The 22,965-nt window shown below is 40.3% G+C and overlaps 2 protein-coding genes across 3 annotated transcripts; one reads left to right on the top strand and one right to left on the bottom strand.

Moving 5' to 3' along the window:
- Nucleotides 1–8,264: 8,264 nt before the first annotated feature.
- plg (plasminogen) lies at nt 8,265–17,653 on the top strand. Of its 2 annotated transcripts, XM_035616896.2 has the most exons (19): nt 8,265–8,418; nt 9,338–9,473; nt 9,581–9,687; nt 10,086–10,200; nt 10,289–10,428; nt 10,755–10,875; nt 10,980–11,098; nt 12,013–12,175; nt 12,360–12,484; nt 12,753–12,912; nt 13,074–13,264; nt 13,358–13,506; nt 13,600–13,693; nt 14,171–14,285; nt 14,623–14,697; nt 14,820–14,960; nt 15,530–15,636; nt 16,436–16,581; nt 17,238–17,653. In XM_035616896.2, exons 1-19 carry the CDS (start codon nt 8,370–8,372, stop codon nt 17,397–17,399), a joined length of 2,415 nt encoding a protein of 804 aa, XP_035472789.2. In that variant the 5' UTR covers nt 8,265–8,369; the 3' UTR covers nt 17,400–17,653. The 2 variants fall into 2 exon arrangements, with proteins under 2 accessions (XP_035472789.2, XP_047184793.1); XM_047328837.1 differs by having other exon boundaries at nt 13,074–13,506.
- LOC118289827 (solute carrier family 22 member 2-like) lies at nt 17,654–22,931 on the bottom strand. Its single transcript, XM_035616898.2, has 12 exons — nt 21,939–22,931; nt 20,919–20,966; nt 20,687–20,790; nt 20,156–20,310; nt 19,805–19,973; nt 19,557–19,671; nt 19,345–19,451; nt 19,054–19,268; nt 18,582–18,690; nt 18,380–18,492; nt 17,998–18,097; nt 17,654–17,883 (listed from the first exon to the last, which is right to left on the bottom strand). The coding sequence occupies exons 1-12, from the start codon at nt 22,299–22,301 to the stop codon at nt 17,847–17,849; spliced, it is 1,635 nt and encodes a 544-aa protein (XP_035472791.2). The 5' UTR covers nt 22,302–22,931; the 3' UTR covers nt 17,654–17,846.
- Nucleotides 22,932–22,965: the final 34 nt, after the last annotated feature.

Genomic DNA, 22,965 nt, shown 5'->3' on the forward strand with positions numbered 1-22,965 from the left:
GCCAGCAGAGCTGCATGGGCCTCAGGGTGTGTGTGTGTGTGTGTGTGTGTGTGTGTGTGTGTGTGTGTGTGTGTTCCTAATGGATGTGCGGACCGAACAGGTAGGGAACAGGCAAGAGAGGGGGAAGAGGAGGGGATGGGATGAAGAGTGATTGGTGAGGTGTGAAGACGAGGAAATCTGGTTGGACAGGTGATCTATGGCCACGGTGAAAAGAGAGGGGAGCTGAGTAAAAGAAGGAGTTTAAAAGGATTTTCATCTTATACCGGGGGGCAGCAGCGGCAGCCCAAAGGTTAGAGATCACAGGCTCATTGTTTCAAATCCCTCAAATTCCCTCAGACCGCAGAGAATGTTTGAGTCGGGAATTAAAACACTTTAATACTTCAAATAAATCACAGCTTTGGAGATTCTGGATGCTCCAGGTGCGTTAGTCTCGGTTGTAATTTAAAAAATATATGCACCTTAATAAGGATTTTTGAGATCTCCACCTTTTTGAAAACCTTCCGTGATCTGGCTTCAGTTTATATTACAACCTGTAAGTTGGAAAATCACAGGTGAAATAGTAAATAGTACTGCTTCCGTTTCAGGAACCTGGTGTTCACACCGTCATTGGCCCTTGGGACCATTGAAAAGAAAAACACATGATATTGATGTTATTAATGTGTTTTTGTCACAATGATGAGTCAAAATGTCTGCTGTGAAAAGAACACACCCGCAACTAATGAAGGTCCGCCTTAACTTATATTATCTTTATGTTATGTTATCTTTAACTTATCTTAATTTCATCTCATATTATCTTATCTTATCTAAATCTTTAACTTATCTTAGTTTTATCTCATATTATCTTTAATTAATCTTATCTTTAACTTATCTTAATTTCATCATTTCACTTATCTTAATTTTACCTCATATTATCTTTAACTAATCTTATCTTTAACTTATCTTAATTTCATCTCATATTATCTTATCTTATCTAAATCTTTAACTTATCTTAGTTTTATCTCATATTATCTTTAATTAATCTTATCTTTAACTTATCTTAATTTCATCATTTCACTTATCTTAATTTTACCTCATATTATCTTTAACTAATCTTATCTTTAACTTATCTTAATTTCATCTCATATTATCTTTAACTTATCTAAATCTTTAACTTATCTTAATTTTACCTCATATTATCTTTAACTAATCTTATCTTTAACTTATCTTTACTTTATCTCAAATAATCTTTAACTAATCGTATCTATAACTTATCTAAATCTTTATCTTATCTTATCTCATCAACTCTCTGACGTCGGCCTCCTACACGACATCAAAACGCACTCACCATTGCTACAACTACACAATGTTTCATGTGGGACCTTTTGTATTATTTTTTTTCTTTTGTAACTTTGTGTGGCACCTCTTTGCCGTGACAAAACAAACTACGCGGAGTAACCCGACTCCTCCTGTCTGAAAAACACTGCCACAGTTGAGCTGGAGCAAGGAACTCACGGAGAGCTCCGGTGCGTGACACACAAGCACGTTGAAAGTAGTGTAACTGTATCCGAGTAGAAGTTCTTCAATACTTTACTTAAGCAAAGAAGAAATTAAAAGAAATATATTTTCTAAAATATTTTCTAAAAAGTGGCTGTAATGAATATTTTCATGTCAACAATGGGTGAAATAACTCAGTGTTTTGGTTTTGCGGCCCCGTGACCTCAAACAATGTTCTTGTTTGCAGTTAACTCTCTCGTCAGCATAATTTCCATCAACAGCAAGTTACGCTTTTTTATGTGAGAAACAGAAAACTAAAATAAAATCTACTGTACAAACAGCAGAGTTTAGAGACGACCTGGTGAAGTTGGGTCATTATTGTGTTTACAGATGGTTTCTGTGACAACAAGTTAAAAATGTAACGGCCAAAAATCGGGCCAAATGTAAAATATCGATCCCCTTGATCATAATCTTTTAGGTGCTTTGAGTTTTTCTCTGGTGTGGTGATGGTCACTAACCAAAGAGCTTCAGGCGTTATTGCGTTTACCACACACGATGTTATAACGTGGCCTCTGAGGAGCGCTGAGCTACTTCTTTTGCTGCGTTGAAGCCGAATGCGAAGAGAATTTTCCCGCGTCCCGTTCGGCTGCAGAGAATAAGGCAGTGTTTAAAGGGATAGTTCAGGTGATTTTGAAGTGGGGTTGTATGAGTTAAATGTGGCAAAAAGGGCAGTTTGCCAGTGGGCCCATCTACAACAATGGGACTGAGACTAACGCTTCTTCCACTTCTCCTCCAAACTCGAGTTTGACATCGAAAATTTCATTGCTGATCACCATCTCCATAAGGTGACATTAACTATGCATAAGTAACTCATACAACATACAACATCATACAAAATCACTGAACTGTACCTTTAAATTGAGGTCTGACAGAGGGATATTGATTGAGCAGGGAGCCTTGGACTGCACATGGCCTTCTATAACCTAATGTGAGGAAGACTAGGCTACATCTTCAAGGCTATATGGGCTGGGCCTAGCTGGTTAGCATGCTAGCTTACTGAAGCAAAAAAATTGTTATAAAGAGTGATTTACAACGTTGACGACAGTGAGTAAAGGATGAAGTATGATGCTGAGCTCAGAAAGTTTGTGCTAGGTTGGTGTGAGCAAACAGCTGTTGATGCTAACGTGCGCTAAGTAGCGCCAGCGAAAACTATATGGCACCTTTAAGTTTTTAGTAGGTAAACAGCTGTTTGAGGGAAAGATGACTGAAAAATCCAAATATCTTCCTCTAAAAATGTTGTGGACAAGTTGTATAAAAACTAGAATTGGAAAGCTTTCCAAACTGTAAATGTACAGTAGCAGTAGTACATACTAATGTATTTACAGAGAAGCACAACAGCATCGTAAATTAGAAATGAAATAAATAGAGAGAAAAAACTGAAACTGCACAGCTGACGCTTTTATCGTTTGAGACATTCTGACAGTTGTTTTTGCCACGTGAGTCTGAGCACTGGCTGCGCCGGCCACATTCTGCCTCCGTCCCGTCCAGAAAAACCTGAGGCCTCGGAGAGTCGCGCGCTGAGCTCCGGCTCCGCATGTGGACTGTGGGAGAACAGGTGGGCATAGTTCCTGTCAAACGCAGGGAGATTGATGGAGTGGGCTAGAGCGCCGGCCGGGGGTATTCTCTTACAGCGATGGCAGAGACGGAGACAGCTGGACTCAGTACATTGGACTTCTGTGTGTGCATGTGTGCACATTTGTGCGGCTCTGCGTATGCGTTTGTCTGCGTGGAGAGGCATTGTGTCGCTTCCTGAAACAACAAGAAGATATGAAGCCAAGAGGAGACGGCGAGGAAGACGAGTGAACTGAAGAATTCTGTGTATGAATTTTTCTTGGGGATTTTATTTTACATCGAATGCTTTAATGTGCATCTTTTGAAAGATGTACTTGCTTTTTTCTTCAGTGTTTGTTGCAAATATCCATTACTTATATAATTGTATTCTTTCATCATTTTAATTGGGGCAGGTTGCAGAAGGGAAAAAAATAACAAACATAAATACACACAAATATTTCACCTACTGTATATACAAATTCTTATAATGTAAGTTTTGTTATTTTTGAATTTAATCAGTGTCTTAATGTCTCAGACCTTTTCCCCCTGCAGTCTCAACAGAATGTGGAATTTGATTTCTTTGGCGACCTCTTGAGGCCCTCGGTGGTAATGTTTTTTTTTATGTTTGCTGTCTCAACCAACGTGCACTATTATAAATCTGACATTTGTAAATAAATGTCTACATAAACAACAAATCAATAAACTAATAAATAAACACAAAAAAGCAGAACGGTTCAACATATCATTTCAATATTTAAAAGCTATTATTCATTTTTAAATGGGCGATTCAGAGGCAGTTTGATTCTATTTTAGAAATTTGAGTTTTTTTGATTTTCAGAATCAAATGCTTCCGTTTTTACATTTCAACATAAATTTGAGACATTGTGTGATTTGTATTCATTCACAATATTAAAAGACAGGTAAATGAGAAAACTATGGCTCCCTAATGTCAAATATGATAATAATTTGGCTTTTGCAGACTTAATTGTGGACTTATCCTAGGTTTCCTAAGAAAACAATAAAGTTCTAATGAATATTCAGTTATAGAAATAAGCATGGATATGATATTTCACAATTTATTTTTAAACTATTATTGTTTGGTATTTAGTTTTGCATCATTATTTTTCAATTTTTCATAAGGGAGACATTCTATTTTTTAAGCATTACCACAGTCGTCCCTGAACATTAGCAAAGTATTTAATATATTAACCATGATATTAATGCTCCCCTAAACATAACAAAATACTTAGTTTAAACCCAAACCATGATCTTTTCTTAAACCTAACCAGATCAAAAACACAAATCACATACATACTTTCATCTTTAGTCCTCGCAGAGAGAGGACCCAATTTATTTCATGTGGTAAATCTTATCCTCTCAAATCAGCAGAATTTCCTGTTTTACACAGAAACATGGAAATATATCAGATTTCTCAAAATCACAAATGTATCCAGCTCAGTACGAGGAAAACATTGTGGAGCGAAAACATCGACATGTCATGTTTGCTGCCGTTTCCTTGTCTGGGTGTGTTTTTCTGACCTATCTGAAAATGACAAGCTGCAGCTGTAATTTGTCATTTTTCTCCCTTTAAACCATCTGAAAATGCTGAAACAGAAAATATCTCCTCTCTGTGGCGTGACGGCCAAAACCGAAAAACCTTCAACATGGGACAAAGAGGTTTCTGTAACAATATATATTTTCATCTTCAGTCAAGAGGGGCCACTCTCACACAAGAGTTTCACTCAGTGCCGACAACTTGTTTAGCATTTTTTTCCCACTCATTTCACTTTTTTTTTTACCAGCAGACAAAGCGATGAAACCGTGAACCCGACGTGGGACCCACATTTTTCACGTCCACGTGCAACAGTTGTAAAAATCCTCGGGTACACGAAGCATGAAATACCTGCACTGTGTGTAGTTTGAGGGGAGTTCGTTTAATCACACATCCTTCAAAACCACAGCGCGGAACAATGGTCCAGTCAAGGGCAAGTCCTTAAAGCAAAAGCTTCAATCAAAGGAAAAATGCACTCAATTTAAACAACAATGGTTTCTTCTTGTTTTTTTTGTCCCCGACGACACTCACCTCTAATACGTCGTCATTCTGTGTCCATCTGCCGCGACCTTCTGTCCAATGTGGCTGTAATTGAAAATCCACAAAGGAGTGAAATTTTGAAGGAGCATCAAATGAGCTTTTTCTTGCCCATAAGCATATGGGTGAATAAAGCATACAAACAGCTGCAGGTTAGTTATTTGCAGATTAAGAAAAGAAAATTGTCAACTTGATACACACGACAAAGGTAACTGGAAATTTATTTTGTGTAGTAACTCAATTTTTAAAAAAAATATCCATTTGAAGCTTTTAAAAGGCTTTCTGGCTTCAACTAACCTAACTCGGTTAAGTTTGAGGAAAAGATCATGGTTTGGGTTCAAATAAACACCATGTGCAAAAAGTTTCGTGCAGAAAGCTTTTTTAAAGCTTCTTACATCATCTTTTGTTTGTGATTAATTTTGCAGTAACTCTCTCACAGCTACATTCATTTTTATAATCTGTGGTCTAGGGAGAAACTTTTGGATTAAAATTAAAAAATTTCAATTACAGTGAAGTCTCATTTTGGTTTTTGAGGACATTTGGTGGCCTTTAACAGCTTTTTGTTACATTTTCAAGTTGTTGTTTTTTTTAAAGCTTTCATTTTGTTTTTATCTTTTGACAGATATTTTTTACTTGTTTTACCATTTTAAACTGATTTGCAGGTCCTATCAATACCACACATTAAAAATGGGTGTTGATTAATATTACCTTCTTTTTTTTGTCTGCCAATGAGCAGGGCAGAAGAGGCAAAGAAAGAGGTTCTTCAATCCTTTCATGAATTACATTTAGAGTACAGTAATTTTATGTGTTCACTAGTTAATCTTGTCCGTCTGCATTACTACAACCGCTGAGTGGATGTTTTATTTTTTGCATGACCCTTTCTTTAAATAAAAAAAAAATTGAATAAAAAAGGAAGAGAAGACATTGAATTGAATTGAATTAAATTGGAAATGTGTTTATTCCGAACATGTAAAGGAAAAAAACAAGTAAAAAACCTAAAAAAGGAAATAATGAAACAAGTGGACAGTGATATTCACAAACAATAACAGCATAGAGCAAAATGAAACTGTCCAACACTTGCTGCTTTACGTGTTCGAAAAGGGGTGAGAAGAAGAAAAACGTATAAAAGATGTACAATTTTTTTTTGTCATTAAAGAGAAACGACATGAAACCCTGAGAGATGCAGCTGCAGAAAGCAGCCATTGGTCCCGTTTTTGTTTTTTTTTAGGGAGAAAGGCACATTTCTAAATCGAGGTCTGACAGTGGGATATTGATTGAGCAGCGAACCTTGGACGGCACAGAGCCTACAGCCCTCGCTCGCCTCCTCTGTGTGAAGTATTGTTGTGGTCCCACTTCATGAAGGAGACTGACCTTCAACTTGCCAGACCATAGACCAAACCAGAACACTTAGTCTCTCAGTGAAACAATTAGAGGGTTATTGTAGCTGGAAATAGGAGGTTCAATGGGGGAAAATGGGCCAGTTATTTCTCTGAACATCGCTCTGCTTTGGTTTGGAAAAAGGACAAGGAAGCGTAAGGTAAAAATATAACAATATATAAAATGTTATTTACGCTGAAGAGTGGATTAAAAGTTGAAGGATTTCACATTCACTGAAATGGGTGAATCTGATTTCAAAGACCCTCTTGAACGAAGCAGTAAATCTGCACACCATTACAAAAAAGGGGCCCAGGGCGGGGCCGCAGATTCAATCAAGTGAATTTGCGCACAAATACTGTTGATAGAAAAAGAAATCTAGGGGATCTTTACATTTCGATGTTTAAATGTTAATGTTCCTCTTCAAATGTTTTGATCTTATTTGTGACAGTGAAATCTTACTTGCCTTATCACAGTAAAAGTTTCCCAATTTCACATCCTTCTATGAATTCATCAGCTACGGTGTACCCCAGGGTTCAATCTTGGGTTCTACACTTTTCCTTTTTTATGTCGCATATATGCCTTCATCAGACTCTACAATAAGGAACTGAGATGAAATAATTGATACAAAATACTAACTTATGAACTTTAATGTCTAAACCTCTGTAAACTTAGTAACATTTTTGTTCAATGGGTCCATTAGAGTCTTTTTTCATTTCAAGAAAACATCAATTCCAAAGGGAGTAGTTACGTTTTTTTTAAAGTGCAGATGAGGAGGGGAAAAAAACAGGAAGCTTAAGTTAGGAGCTACTAAGCTCTGTCCATCGTAGCCCTCTGTAACTTTCATACAGTAGTACTACACCAGTACCATTAATATATCATTAATTACACTTCTCAAAGAGCCTTTTCCTTTATACACTCAGAAGACTAACATTGTTAACTTTGTTAAAAATATAAATAAAGGCTTAAATTTAACAGTAGCTATTCTGCCCTACCACACACTGAACTGTCTAATGTAGACTGTTTTGTAATCATATATTTGCTGTGTTTGCTGTCGAGGACATGGGTCCCTTTTAGCTGAAGATTAACTTTAAATATTGATCTCTCAGGGGCTTAAAGTCTGAGACTATGGGCCTCCCCTCAGGCAATGCTTGGATAAAAAGTGCTCCCTCCCTCCTCCTTAGTTAACCTGCTTAGTGTCACTCAATATCTGGATGCATGTCTAATCATGATTAAGTTATTTGATACCATAGACACTCAACAATTGAGCAACTTTAAAAATTCTCCCAAACTACTGTATCTCTTACTTACAATTTTAATCAGAGCTATTCTTTCTTTTTAAAATCACCCACCAACTGATCTATACACACAGACACGCAACCTTTTACTCCACCAATAATTAAATTTTAAGACCACACAGGACATTTACATACACTGATCATGGACGTACAGAGAACTGACATATTCATAAGAAAACACAAAATGTCACGATATCAAAAAGGGCTCAAACTTCATGGGCAGTCTCCTAAATCTACTGTAACTACAAAAACAACAAAACAGTTTAAGACATCAGCTTGGGGCATCTACATGGAGAAATATTTGACAGATGATAGAAAGTTGACACACTGTGAGTTATACTTTGTGTCCTAGAAAACAAGGATTTTGACCTGTTGATCTATTACCGTCCTTGTCCGGCCAATGATTGACTAACGGCTGAGCTGTCCTATTTATCTTACCAATGTACTCAGAGGAGCCCAGTAATAAAACAGGAGGTACCTCTGTCAGTGAGGTGACTATGCACTGCTAGTTTGGGGGTCTCAGCATGGACCTCTACAAAGCAGCTTTTGTCCTGGGAGCCCTCACCTGCACTGGTAAGAATTACCTTTGAATGATACATTTATACATCTGTAATTACATAATTATATAAGCACCTCGTCGAAAAAGTCTGTCGGGAATCATTAAGAAACAAGTCTCATTGCACCTTAAAACAGGTTTGATTCTTGTTAGCATAGAGACACTGATCTAAGAAAAGTCAGCCAAAGAGGAAACACAAATACAGTTCTGATCTGATTCTCATGATTCTATGAATCAAATCTCAAAGCTCACATTCAATTTCCTGAGAGGAATTGCAGATGCACTGTATGTCACTTCTTGATTTACGCAAGGAAATTGACAATTATAGGCTCAGAATAATTTTAAATCATGTAATGTAATGTTTAATTATTTACTTTAATCAAGCTGTTTCGCATATATATATACGTATATATAACAGATTTGAACTAAATCCTAATAGTACAAGGCTGTGATTGACCAACAGTCAAACAGCCAACAGCTCTTCTAATTAAAATCTTAAATCTTAAAAGTCTTACCTGTCTTAAATCTTCCATCCGAAATCTAACTTTTTTCCCAGTTAAACATCCTTCTTTGAATGGATCAGTTATGGTGTACCGCAGTGTTCAATCTTGGGTCCTTTTCCTTTTTCCTTTTGTTGTGTTTTTGTTTCTTTTCCTGTTTATTTGATACATTGCTAGATTACTTTAATGACTTGAAATTTACAAAATGAGGGGATACTTTTCTTGTTAACTTTTCATTCATTATTAATTACTTTCATAAAAAGTATCACAACTGGCAGCTTTGTTCTTACCTTCTTTATTGTAATCCTTTGTTTTGCCTCACACATAAAACCACAAAACATGAAATCAGGTCTGAGTTCGAGTAAAATCCTTTCATGCTGTGAATTATAATTTTTCTACCATGATGATGACATATGTGTTTTGTCTCTAATTCTAGTGAGTGGCATCAATGTGGACAGCTATGCCAAAACAGAAGGGGCGTGGATCCTCTCATTGAACAAGCGACATTATACAGTAAACACTGTGGCTGAGTGTGCCGCCAAATGTGACGCTGAAACAACCTTCACATGCAAGCAAGTTCACACTTTTAAAAAGATTTTTATAGTTACACTCATGTCACAATTTTACTTTTACCCTCAAGGCTCAGCATCCCAAACTGACACTGATTGCGTTTTCACAGGTCGTTCATGTATGTTGAAAAGGATCAAGAGTGTTGGACAGCAACAGAAAACTCAAAATCCGACACACTGCTGCGTAGAACCAGTGCAGCTTTATATGAAAAAAAAGGCAAGTGTTTTTTTTAACTTTTCTACATTCTGCTCCGCTTTAGATTTTCTAATGTTTTTTCATTACACTGTGGTTAATGTTTAGCCTATTTTGCTAGTCAATGGTGTTTGGACTGTGTCTGCAAACAGAGTAGAGAGAAACTGCAAGTTAAACACTACTGTCACTCAGATTCTTGGGATTAAGAAAACCCCAGTGCCATCAGATAAATGATTCACCTCAAGAATTGTCAGATAGATTTATAATTTGATCAGATGATAATATTTACATAATTGTACTCTGTGATGCACTGTATAGTGAATAAAAATTCCCCAGGCTGATTTTTTAATCAGTGATCAAACATGTGACGATGATAGCATCTCTTGGTGTATACCTGATTTTTTTTGTCTCGTCTTGTGTAGAATACCTCCTGGAGTGTGGAAATGGATTAGGAACAGATTACAGAGGAACAAATTCAAGAACAAAATCAGGAAAGATGTGTCAGAGATGGGACGCTACATTCCCACATAGACCAAAGTATGTATTCACATGTTATCCTATTTTACTTCATATCATATCCTTTTGTGTCTTTACATATATAACTTGTCAATGTGTGTGCCTTAAGTTTCACCCCAAAGACCCACCCTCGAGCAGACCTGGACTCCAACTTCTGCAGAAATCCTGATGCTGACAGCGGTGGACCCTGGTGTTACACCACCGACATCAACACCCGATGGGAGCACTGTAATGTAGCCAGCTGCACCGGTAAGAATCATCTTTTTCAGTATATCTGTAAGTGATAATGCTAAGGCTCATATGAAAATTACTGTGTCTGAAATGAAATTAAGAATCTGTCAGTAGCTATTGATTCAAACTCAACAATAACTTTTAATGCAGATCATGGCCATATGGCAGATATTGTATTTTCTTATGTGGCGTTTCTATTCTTTTGTTCTCTGGCACAAGGGGAATCCAGACATTGGTGTTCCAGTTGTGTAAATTATTTCTGTATGCACACACACAGACAGTCATGTCACAAAAATACCTATATGCAGATGACAGTGTGATTTCTGTGCATTTTTCTCTAACAGATGACTGTATACACTGCAGTGGTGAAAACTACAGAGGGAAAATCTCCACCACTGAAAATGGCTTCACCTGCCAACGCTGGGACTCCCAGAAACCTCACAACCATGGCTACATCCCCAGCGTGTAAGAATTTATATATCAACAATGAGCAGGATTTCATTAGACTTAATCAAGAGATTTTCTAAAGCTAAAAATAATTCTATTCAATGCTTCAATGCTTATTCTAGACTCCCAGAAAAGTACCTTGAAGATAACTACTGTAGAAACCCTGATGGAGACCCTAAACCCTGGTGCTTCACCACCAGCCCATCCAAACGATGGGACTTCTGCTCCATTCCTCGCTGCAGTGAGTCTTCATTTCAGTTTCCTTCACTTGTTCTCTCTCTGTCATTTCTGTATAGCTTCCTATCTGCTCAAGCTGCCACTATACAGTGAGTTTAATGTAAACATGTTAAAATATATCTTGTGGTGCAGAAACATGACACCATATAATGTCTTAATTTATTTAGATGTGTGTGGCCTCGGTCTTACCTGCTGAAACACTTTGGTACCAGGATGTTTAACCTCTTCCTGCTTCAGGATCAATGAACTGGCAAACTGATCCTGCATTTTTTGGTGTGACAAAAGAAAAGAAAAGGATATTTATTTGTTCATTTATCAAGATTATTGAACATATTACATTTAGTTTATCAAATACAACATAAAATCACAATATTGCGATAATGTATATATATCAACAGAAACACAATGCGGAAGCTTGTTTCTGAAAGAAAATCCACTTACTCAAGATAATATTTATATTTGTATGGAATACCATAATATAAATACAAGAATTTTTAAATTATGACTACAGCTGTGATAATTAATAGATTACTTGATAGGTACATCAAAGAAATCTGCAACAATCTTGATAATAGATGAAAGTTATTTAAAAGGCAAAAGTTAAGGGGGTTTACTATTAATCGAGAAATTTAAAGACTAATCGATGATGAAATGGTAATTCTTTGCAGCCCTAATTACAACTTTGTTTCTTTTGAAATAAAATAAAAGTAATTTGCTTCCATACATAACGCAGCTGTTCAGGTCTCTTTGTTACTGTTGTCAGATGAATCATTGCCTTTTAAAAATGTTTTAAAGGATCTAATCTAATCCCATAACTATGAGAAACCTAATCACATTTCCAGAAGAATATATCTGACATCGTCAACACTTTCTCACTATGAGTTCCCTGACCGAGCCATCTCGTCTTTTTGTCCTCAGCGTCCGAGCCTCCCACCATCATTCCAGAGGTGACCTGTGCCACTGGTGAGGGCGGAGCGTACCGAGGCACGATCGCTGTGACGCAGTCTGGCAAAACCTGCCAGAGCTGGTCGGCTCAGACACCACAAAAACACAACAAGACCCCGGACAACTACCCCTGCAAGTAAGAGCTCGCATCGATGGAATAACACTTTTCAGAACAGCAACGGCACAAATAGGCTATTCAATCAAAACAAATTAAAAAAAAAACATGTTGAAGGAACCAGAAACATATACCCAAGCAAATACAGTAAATTGTATCTGTAGCTTTGTTCGTGTTCTTAATTTGTGTTTTATTAATTTGTCAGAGGCCTCGATAACAACTACTGTCGTAACCCCGACAATGAGAGGATGCCCTGGTGTTACACCACTGACCCCGAAATTCGCTGGGAGTACTGCAAGGTGAAGAGCTGTGGGGACGCACCAGGACCAGGTACAGTAGTGGCCAATGATGATGATAGACACTTGAAAAAATGCACTTAATTTAGAAAAGTGAAACGTTTGGGAACCTTGTGAGGCAAGGCAAAGCAATGACTAATGGAAGCGAACAAGTATATGATGTTAATCACAGCGGTGATTGAGATGCACTGGAAAAGAGGAGGAGACATCGGTGTTTAAAAATTGTGACTAATAATGTAGAACTTCTACCTCATTTGAAAATACATCAATGGATTCACCTGTATTCTTGCCTTTTGCTGTAGACGAGCCAGTGATCCCCACAGAGGAGGAAGACTGTTATGAGGGGGACGGGACGAGTTACCGTGGCGTCACAACAGAGACCATCAGCGGAAAGAAATGTCAAGGTTGGAGCTCCATGACTCCTCACAGCCATACGAAAACTCCACAGAAATACCCCACAGGGTGAGCACACAATGTTTAGGAGATAGGTGATATCTGTCAAATATGTATTCCGTATAGGATGCAAATCCTGCCACACAAACATCTTTCCTGGTTTGACTGTTAGGACTACAAAGGTTATTGGTTCCTGCCATTCTGACGTTCCAGATCGTCTATTTCAACAGGGACCTCAGGAGGAATCTGTGCAGGAACCCCGACGGTGACCGGGCTCCCTGGTGTTACACAACGGACCCCAGCGTCCGTTGGGAGTACTGCAACTTGGAGAAATGTTCCATTGGTTCTTCAGGAGCACTACCAACCAAACCGCCTGTACCCAACCCCCCTTCCACCGTCACCCAGGCCCCAGCAGCGAAGGGTAAATCATTTTGTTTGTCAGATTTTGAGATTCATTGGGATTTTTCCAATTCCTATATACACCCCCTTGCTTCTCTTTGTCTTGCTGTGTTAGACTGTAAGGTTGGAAGTGGAGGTACATACCGAGGTCCAACCTCCATCACTATCCTGGGTGTGACCTGCCAGGCCTGGAATGCTCAGAGTCCTCACCAACACAGGAGCTTCACCCCAGAAACACACCCCGACAAGGGCCTGGACGGCAATGTGAGTGTTTTCCTTTTATAAACCGTTTTCCATGTAGACTCTTGAAGCAGCATTTTCCAGTTATCTGATCATCTCCTTGTACGTCGCTGTCAGAGCTGCAGAAACCCAGATAACGATGTGAACGGGCCGTGGTGCTACACTACTGACAGTAACAAGAAATGGGACTACTGTCAGATCTCGGAATGTGGTATGTGAATATTATTTGTGTTTAGCTCATGAAAATACCTCAATTTTTTCTTAATGGGTCAGTTTGTCCAATTTGACAATGTCAATAACAAAAGAGTGTCATGAAATTTGGTACAGTGGTTCATGGTCCCCAGAGGATGAACTCTGGCAAGTCTACTGTTTGCCGCATCTTCATTTCCTCCCACTGTTAATATATGAATTCAAAATATCCTGGATATGGGTGCTGCCATCTTGCGAGATCATCTGGAGTCAGATATATACCGCAGTCAACCACTAGGGGGTCACCTAATATTTTGGCTTCACTTCAGCTGAAGCCAAAATATTAGGTGGTCCGTCAACAGACTAATCGGTTCATCAGAGTATAGCGTCATGGCTTTTAGCTTTTAGTCCTGTTAGGTGACACCACCACGTCAAACAAATTCAATGATTTTTTGTTTCACTTCTCACGTGGGAATTCACGGCTGCGTTTTCTTCGTAGCTGGAGAGAATTGTGGGTCTCCACCTAGCAAACCAAGGCGTTGTTTCGGTCGTATCGTCGGAGGGTGCGTGTCTAAACCTCACTCATGGCCGTGGCAAATCAGCCTCCGCACGAGGTGAGTGCACCGACTCAGGATTATTCACAAAGACTCGTGAAAACGATGCATGCCCTGAATAGGATTATAATATGTCTTCCCTAAACCACCCTCTGGGTTTTTCAAACATTGCACATTATTAATTTTAGAGAAACTGATGTGTGACCTCTGTGACTTTCATATTGATCATTAGTGAGGTACATACCGAGGTCCAACCTCCATCACTATCCTGGAATACAAAGTATTTTTTTAAAACAAATCAAGTGTTTTATCCTATATATTTTTTTATTCTTACTTTATAACTGAAAATCTGAAAAATTATTTAAAACTGGAGTCTCTATTATGTCCCACTTAACAGTAATGGAGTCCATTTCTGTGGAGGAACTCTGATTCACCGTCAGTGGGTCCTCACTGCTGCTCACTGCCTGGAGAGGTCAGAAAGCCTATTTTTATTTTTGTTTAAACCAGTAATAAAAAGAAATCCTGTGATAACACAACCACTGGATAACTGGTGTGTGTGTGTGTGTGTGTGTATATAAATGTTATGTACTTTAGGTCCAAGCGGCCCCAGGCCTACAAGGTTCTGCTGGGCGTCCACACGGAGCGAGCCAACGAGCCATCGAAGCAGGAGAGGAGGCTGGAAAAACTGGTGCTGGAACCCAGCGGAGCCGACATCGCTCTGCTCAAACTGCAGAGGTGAATACAGGACTGATCGTCCTACCACCGCAGCAAATTCAAGTTCAAAATACTAATACATTAATGCTACGATCACAAATATTCCTCCTGTATTGCTGCTACAGATTCACAACTAATACTTTCATCGCTAAGGTTATATATTCATATTTAGCCAGATCAGCGATGGTTCAATCACAGTTTAAGAAACTGTAATCTGTCAAGCTTTAGCATTTAGGATTTAGATTACAGTTTCTTTTTTAAAATGTCCTTTCCAAAATCAGAAACATGAGCAAAGGTCTAAGGAGCTGACGAAGCAGTGCGATGATCTGCTTTGATCTGAGTTGCAATTCCTTTGCTCTTTTCAGGTACCGACAAATTTTCAGTGACATAAACCGGCCTTTATGTCACGGTAGAGTCAATAACTTTGTATTTGTGGACTGTTCAAACTAAATAAGCAGTTTGAGGACGTCATTTTTGAGATTTTGACTGGTGGATTTATAGGTAAATGATTAATCAGGATGTAAAATAACCATCGTTAGTAGCGTCACTATTTCTCCCACTGAAAGTGTGTTTGACTCGTGTGTTTTCAGCCCTGCTCTAATAAACGACAAAGTCCTGCCAGCATGTCTGCCAGATAAGGACTACGTTGTTCCCAGTGGAACAGAGTGTTACGTAACCGGATGGGGTGAAACTCAAGGTACAGTACATCATGTGTGGGTACATGTATGTGTTTGCTCTTCTTGTTGCTGCTATCCTTGCGGGTACCGACTTGGGTTTTAAACCTAGTGACAGTGAGGTCATTTTTGGAGAGTGAGGATGATTTGGACGTCACTTCTTCGAAGACTTGGTTTTAGGGTTAAAGGGCTAAGAAAAGTATCATGTTAATGTCATAAAAACAGAAGCTTACATATTTACTGTTTGATACATTTAATGAATTAAAGAAAAAAAACATTTTTTGGTTTAGATGATAAAAACAGCAAAATCAAAATCAGAATAATTAATTAATAATTAATTAATTAGATCATTAATTAGATTTTCAAAGGCAACAACTGATTGTGATTTTTTTTTAACTTGCTAATTTATTATATTTGCAGTGGAATTACTGATTGCCTGATCCAATAACTCAATATGGTTATTGGATATTTGAACATATTCATTGCTTTTTAAATCAATTGCTTTATTCTGCAAGTCAAGTACAAGTTTAAATAATAAATAACAGTGAGCTCGGTGGTTCAACAAGCAGGGGCTGAACCTTTAAATTGGATATTTTCAAGTTGAATACCTTTAAGTATTAAAACACTACATCTGATAGAGTGAATGTGTTGACGGTTTTGATAAAAACATGTTTATTCCTGTAAAAAAAAGAAGTTCTTTGAAGTTTTCCAACCTGTAATCCAGACATTCCTCTCACAATTGAGAGAATCTCCTGATGATGAGTGACGATGAGGAGGATGAGAAAGATGAGGATGGGTAACAACAGGAAGTGTGTGTTGCAGGAACGGGAGGCGAGGGCATCCTGAAGGAAACCGGTTTCCCTGTGATCGAGAATAAGATCTGTAATCGTCCTTCGTATCTGAACGGCAGAGTCAGAAACCACGAGATGTGTGCGGGAAACATCGAGGGAGGAACCGACAGCTGCCAGGTACGGAAGCCGGAGAACATTTTGGAAAATGAACTAATCGCAGTCTGCCACAATGTCTTTAATATTTGTTATGCTACTGGTCTAAAATGTCTGGATCATTTTGTGGGAAGTTTCCTGAAGACAAATATGTGATTTAATAGTAATTACAGAGAAAATGGAGTCACCTTTCAATTGGTAAACTGTACATTTATCAAATTCAGTTACCCAGCAATTTTTTTTAATTTCACTACAGGTAAACATCCAGTAGTTAAACAAATAATATTTAAGTAATATGGTATTATTTATATTTATGGTAAAATGGTAATAAATACTGTTTTGGGGGAATTTTAACGTGCTCAGCATTTCCCCCAAACTAATTTGTTCTTTCAGGTCTTATAGGGAAAATTTCACAAAATTACAGACCAGTAAAATAATATGTTTTTAAATGATCAAAATCAAATGATTAGAAGTAAAAGCATCAGACAGTTTCTGGAGTTCATGTCTGAAAAAAGCTGAATGTTAAAGTTTGTTTTCACCTCTGAAAACCTAATTGCTGCCTCTTTAAACTGTTCTTCCTTCCGGTGCCGTTTTCCCTTCTGGCTTTTGCAGCAGTTGAACTAAAAAACGACGATAACTAGTTTAAAAACTGTGTGATCCCCCCCCCCCCCCCCCTGCAGGGTGACAGCGGTGGTCCTCTGGTGTGTAACGCTCAGAGCCGGTACGTCCTGCAGGGCGTCACGTCCTGGGGTTTGGGATGCGCCAATGCCATGAAGCCCGGCGTCTACGCCCGAGTCTCCAAGTTCATCGACTGGATTGAGGCAACCATCGAAGCCAATTAAAGAAAACTACCCACCTTGAACAAACAGCTTCAAAGGTGACGAGTCACAGAGAGCCGTTTCATTTTTGGCTTTTCGAAAACATTTTAACATTTATGTGCTGTTCTGCTGCTGTGACGTTATCTGATGTTAACAAGGTGTCTCTGTCACTGGGGCAACAGTAAAGCAAAATCGATGAGCAGAGCAATAGTCCTGGTTTTGGGACGTAAAGGTATGTTTTCTGTAAGACCTGATAAATAAAACTTGATACGAAGGAATTGGGGAAGTCATGCTTTATAGAAATCGTATTTAAAAAAATGTATCCCTTGTTTATATCAGAGGTCAACATGTTGTATCACAAGCAAAAATCTATGCATGCACAAATGCAGGCACACAAACATAATCACACAAACTCAATCACACACTTGTTTCCTTGTTGCTCAGTCGTAAGGTCTGATTCTAAAAGTTTCTTCATTGGTTGTGGTTCTCCAAAGGGTTCTCCTTTTTCCTGGGGGCAAAAACAAACAACATAATAAGATGTTGCTATAGATCAAGACTATCAAAAAAAATGAAACTAGTTAAAAAAAAAATCACTAATCAAGGTTTTGGGGAAATGTCTCACCTATTAGGAAATTCAATATCATCGATAGTCTCGGGGAGAGGAACGCCCCTGGTTTCAGGAAGCAACAGCACCAAACCTCCAGCAATGAATGCGACAGTTCCTGTGTGAAGACAAACACCGAGATATAAAAGAGACTGAGGGACCCTTCACACCTACTTTGTTTGGTCCGGACCTTCGGACTTTTCAGTTCGGTCCAATCCAAAATTGAAAGATCTTGGAGGACACTAGCAAACACAACTCGGTAGACTTTGTATTCCAGGTTCGGCACTGTCAATGCCACAACATCTTCTATCGTCACAGTTCAGTTGAAAATTAAACACTTGAACCCAGCTTTAGCCTAAAAAACATTGCTTTCTTGTGCAACCATGAGAATGGTGCCTACCGAAGATGATGAGCGGCAGCTCCAGCCAGATGCCAGCCAGCCTGTAGAGCAGGAACGGAGCCACGATGCCTCCAACGTCACACAGAGTGGAACAAACGGACACTCCCAGATTCCTGCAGGCAGTTCAAAAGGTGCTTAGTCTCCACTGTGAACAACACTTGAAATAAAGCTGAATGGGGGAGATCGATCGATTTGACATCACCTGACAAACGTTGGGTAGAGCTCGGTGTTGACGAACACCACCATCTCAAAGGCCATGGTGATACCCAGCCGACCGACGCAGGCCACCATTGTCTTAGACCAGAACATACCTGAGGGCACAAAGACAGAAGTGAACTTACAATGGTCCACGATATTCCTATGAATGAAACTGGGAAATTAAGGCCAGGTCTGGGGAACAAAAGTAGAGAATTCAATTTCAAGAATATGGTCGAAACTCTGGAGAAAGTTACGGAATTTGAAATTACTGGGGGAGTACAATGTCAGGGAAGTTCTCGCATCACGCTCTTTACCAGAGAAACCATTTGGATCGCTTGTTTGTTCAGTGCTACAAACCAAAGCAGCAACAACAAACCAGTTGTAGAAGCAAATTGTAGACATAATAATAGATAACAGATAATTTTACACAAGACCATAAAAGGTAAAACAATCAAAGAGTAAGAAGTTCTTCTTACTGTCGGGAATGAGTGCAGTGACGAAGCATGAGGCTCCGGCGACGATGTTGGCGGCGGCGAAGGGAACACGTCGGCCGACGCGTTCGATGGTGAAGAGGATGAGGAAGGCGGCGGGGAACTCGACCAGACCGGCGATGAGGAAGTCGATGTAGACGTTCCCTCCTGTTATCCCCACCCGCATGATGAGGCCCTGATAAACCACAGCGCTCGTGAACCTACAGAGGTTTGATGAGACTCAGTATTAACCTGCAAGTTTAGACTCGCTGACAAATCAGTGATCTTCTCTCTCACCAGTTGAACATGAGGATGAAGGTGTGTTTCCTCATGTTGGGAGTCTTGAACAGGTCCAGCAAAGAGGCAGAACACGAGTCGCTCTCATCACAGGTGAGTGTCTGAAACTAGGAAACGGTGACCAAGAACTCAGGAACTGATCCTGACACAGCACGATCACGATAAAGATACAGAAAAGCAGCGTTTCTCGAAGCTGTTCATTCGACACCTACCTCAAAGCTCTTGGTGAGTTTCCTCCCGTTCTCCTTGGCCATTGCTTCTGTGATCTCCAGAGCTTTGGACGACTTGTTCTGGGAGATGAGCCACCGTGGAGACTCTGGGATGAACCTGAAGGACCAAAACAAACTCATTCACCAACCACTTCTGCTGCTAATGGGACCTCATCTCTTTCCTTTGCGCACTTTCACATCTCTTGTTTGATCCGGACCCCAAAGTCGAAGGAATATGCAAAGTTTCTCACCAGTAGTAGCAGAGGAAGAGGACGTAGGGTGCGGAGATGGTGACCTGCAGCCAGCGCCAGTCGGTGATGAAGTAGGCGAGCAGAGGGAGGACGAGGACGCCGACGCTGAAGAACATCTGGTACAGTATTCCCACTGTCCGTCTGCGCTCCACTCCGACAATCTCCGTCACTGACAGAAAAGATATTTCAACCAAGAGTTTTTCTCAAGAACAACAGGAACCAAAGTGGGAAAATGCTCCCGCAAAACCTTTCGGTTATCTCTCTGCAAAAATTGCAGTATTGATAAAATATTTAATTTGCAAGATGCCTGAGAAGAAAATCAACGTGGGCCAACGCTGAAGTCGTCATTACGCAGCACGTAGGTGGTCATCCAGCCGCCTTTGACACCGAAGCCGAAGATGGTCCTGACCACCAGGATGGAGACGTAGTTCGGTGTGACGGCCAGCACGATCCCCGCGATCGCGTTCAGCAAGTTGGACGCCAGGAAACTGATCTTCCTGCCGAACCTGCAGACAGAATGGAAACATACATACATCCATAAAATCCTAATCGCTATAAATCATATCAAACCTTCTGCTCCAACAAACTGACAGTGGATGATTAAGGTTTATCTCTCTGTAAAGCGTGCATCAGGTTTCTTCAGCGCTGCAAGCCCAAGATTTGTGTATTTTGTAAAGTACAACCCCAATAGCAAGGATTGTTTTGGGGGGAGGGGGGTCAAAAGATTTTTATTTAGACCCTGGTTCCTGCTGCAGAAACACAAAGGCAGATGGATCTAATCCGACTTTGCAAAGGTGTTTGTAGGAGGATGGGGGTTTCTGAAGCCTTTTGACCGGCAGCTCGAGATGCAACTGCTTACGAAAACCGGCGTTGAGATCCGACCTGTCAGCGAAGAAGCCAAACGCGAAGCTGCCGGCGAGGAAGCCCACGTTGAGAGTGGCCTGGTACATGTCCACCAACCACCCGTCCTCGCACACCAGGTGGAACTGAGAACCAAAGAGGGGAAAAAAAATCGCTTTTCACGTCAATACTGACACGTGCATCACTGGATCGTTTTTTATACACATTAATCCCATTTGAGAGGAAACGAATGCGATCTGGTTTCTCTTCTCACCTCTGTGACGAAGGACGTCCTCCCTTCGTACTGATACTCCCAGGCGTCCTGAAAGACGAGGACGAAACGTTGAAGTGGATACAGGCTGCCGCCGTTCTGGTGGCAAACTCTAAAATACTATTTCTATTAACCTTAGCCTTAAAAGTGGTGGCCCCCTTTTCATCTATGCCCATGACCTTAGAAAAATCTGTGAACACCACTGCACCACAGGTTTTTTTTTTTTAATGACCTTTTCATAAAGCGGCTTTTATAACTTCAGTGTCACAGGAGGAAACTTTACTTTGAAAGAAATGGAATAAAAAAAAAACATCCAAAGGAGATTTTGGATAAAATCCTAAAACGTACAATTTGAATCAAAACTGTCGTGGGTTTGATCGTTTATAATAAGGTTTTTTTTAATATATATAATTTCATCTAGTAAATATGTAATAATGTATAATAGTATTTAAATTGCAGGAGACATTAAACTTTTCCGGGTTTTCTAAATAATTCCCAAAGCTCTGATCATACTCACTGCAATAACTGAAAATATACATTTCAATATACACAACGGTGCAAAAGTTTTAGGTGCTTTTGACTCCCTTATTTTATTATTTATTATTTAACTTAATGTTTTCTTCGAAACCCTTATAATACCTCAACTGCTCTCCTCTGTTCAATCACTCAGAGTTTTATTGTTAGTGAACCTGCCACAGTTCTTCTGTGGATTTAGTCTCTGAGTCTCCTCACGTGAACCCAATCGGATCAGGGCTCCGAGGGAACCGGACCTCCTGCTGCGGGACTCCTTTGCTCTTCTCGTCTCTAAATATTGTTCTTAGTGACTCTGACTGTGTGCTTGTGTTCCCTCGTCCTGCTGCAGAATGAACTTTTGGCAACCATCAGCTGAACTCCCTGCTGGTTTTCTGGAGATGGATCAGAATCTAAAACTGCCTAAAACCTTTGCACAGATCTGTAAATAAAAACAAACACCATGAATTCTACGGCAAATAATCCACCAAAGAAAAATCAGAGAGTTCCCACCTTACAGGAGGAGACTGGGACTCCTCTGAGGTCCAGCTCCTGCGTGTCGCAGGTCAGTCCGGTGGTGTTCCAGTCCACCTCGTAGCGCTCACAGCTGCTCCGCTGCGGCGGCGTCCCGGAGCCGTTGACCGGCGGCACCGTCAGCCTGCGGCTGTCCGCCAGGCTCCAGCCGCACGCCTGCCTCCTCTCCACCACGGCGGGGTCCCGACACCAGTGGTCGGGCGTGAAGCCCTGGAAGACGATGCCCACGTACACGCCTGCGAAAGGCAGAGACAGCAGGCAGAGCAGGGCGAAGATGCGCCTCTGACAGCGGCCGAACGTCCCGGCCTCCTCCAGGAGGTCATCAAAGGTCGTCAGTGCCATGCTGGTCCCGAGGCTCAAATGAACTCTTTTTAAACTTTTGTTTGCTTCAGGGATTTTTGACTGCGTGCAGACTCCACCTCAGTAACCAGGGGGGATCTTTGCACTCGAGTCCACAGAAAGAGTTAAAGCTGCAGCGGCGGTTCAGCGGAGAATGGCAGAATTATGTAATCAGTGGACGACAACCCCCCGGACAAACTCTCTTTAGTATGCCCAAAGTGTGCTGCCAGGGTTACACAACGTCAGCACAGCGTAATCGCGGCGTCACGGGACAAAGATGTTGCTGGAAACGCCGGAACTGTTCCGAAATGTCAGCCGGTGAATTTACGCGGCGGGCGGAGAAACACTTGTTGTGCCGTTCACATTTCCCCTCTTTTATGCGGCTGCATGAGGCGGAGAGACGCTGGTGAAGCAGCAGAGCAACACACTTCAACCTGTGGAATCAGAATCGCACAGGAGCCGGAGGTCAACGTGAGCGGGTGGATTTCAACTGTTGCAGAGGAAAAGTAACGACACGTGAAACATGCAGTCGGCCATATTCCCTGGATTTTTCAGGATTTTTTAAGTGGCAATTTTTTTCTTTCCTCTTCTTCTCCTGTTATAGAAAAAAAAATTCCTTCGAAGTTTCTGCTTCTGATTTTTTTTTTATTGTTTAGTTGCACAGGTT

Source organism: Scophthalmus maximus, chromosome 18 (genome assembly GCF_022379125.1).
Source record: "Scophthalmus maximus strain ysfricsl-2021 chromosome 18, ASM2237912v1, whole genome shotgun sequence".
NCBI classification, from domain to species: Eukaryota; Metazoa; Chordata; class Actinopteri; order Pleuronectiformes; family Scophthalmidae; genus Scophthalmus; species Scophthalmus maximus.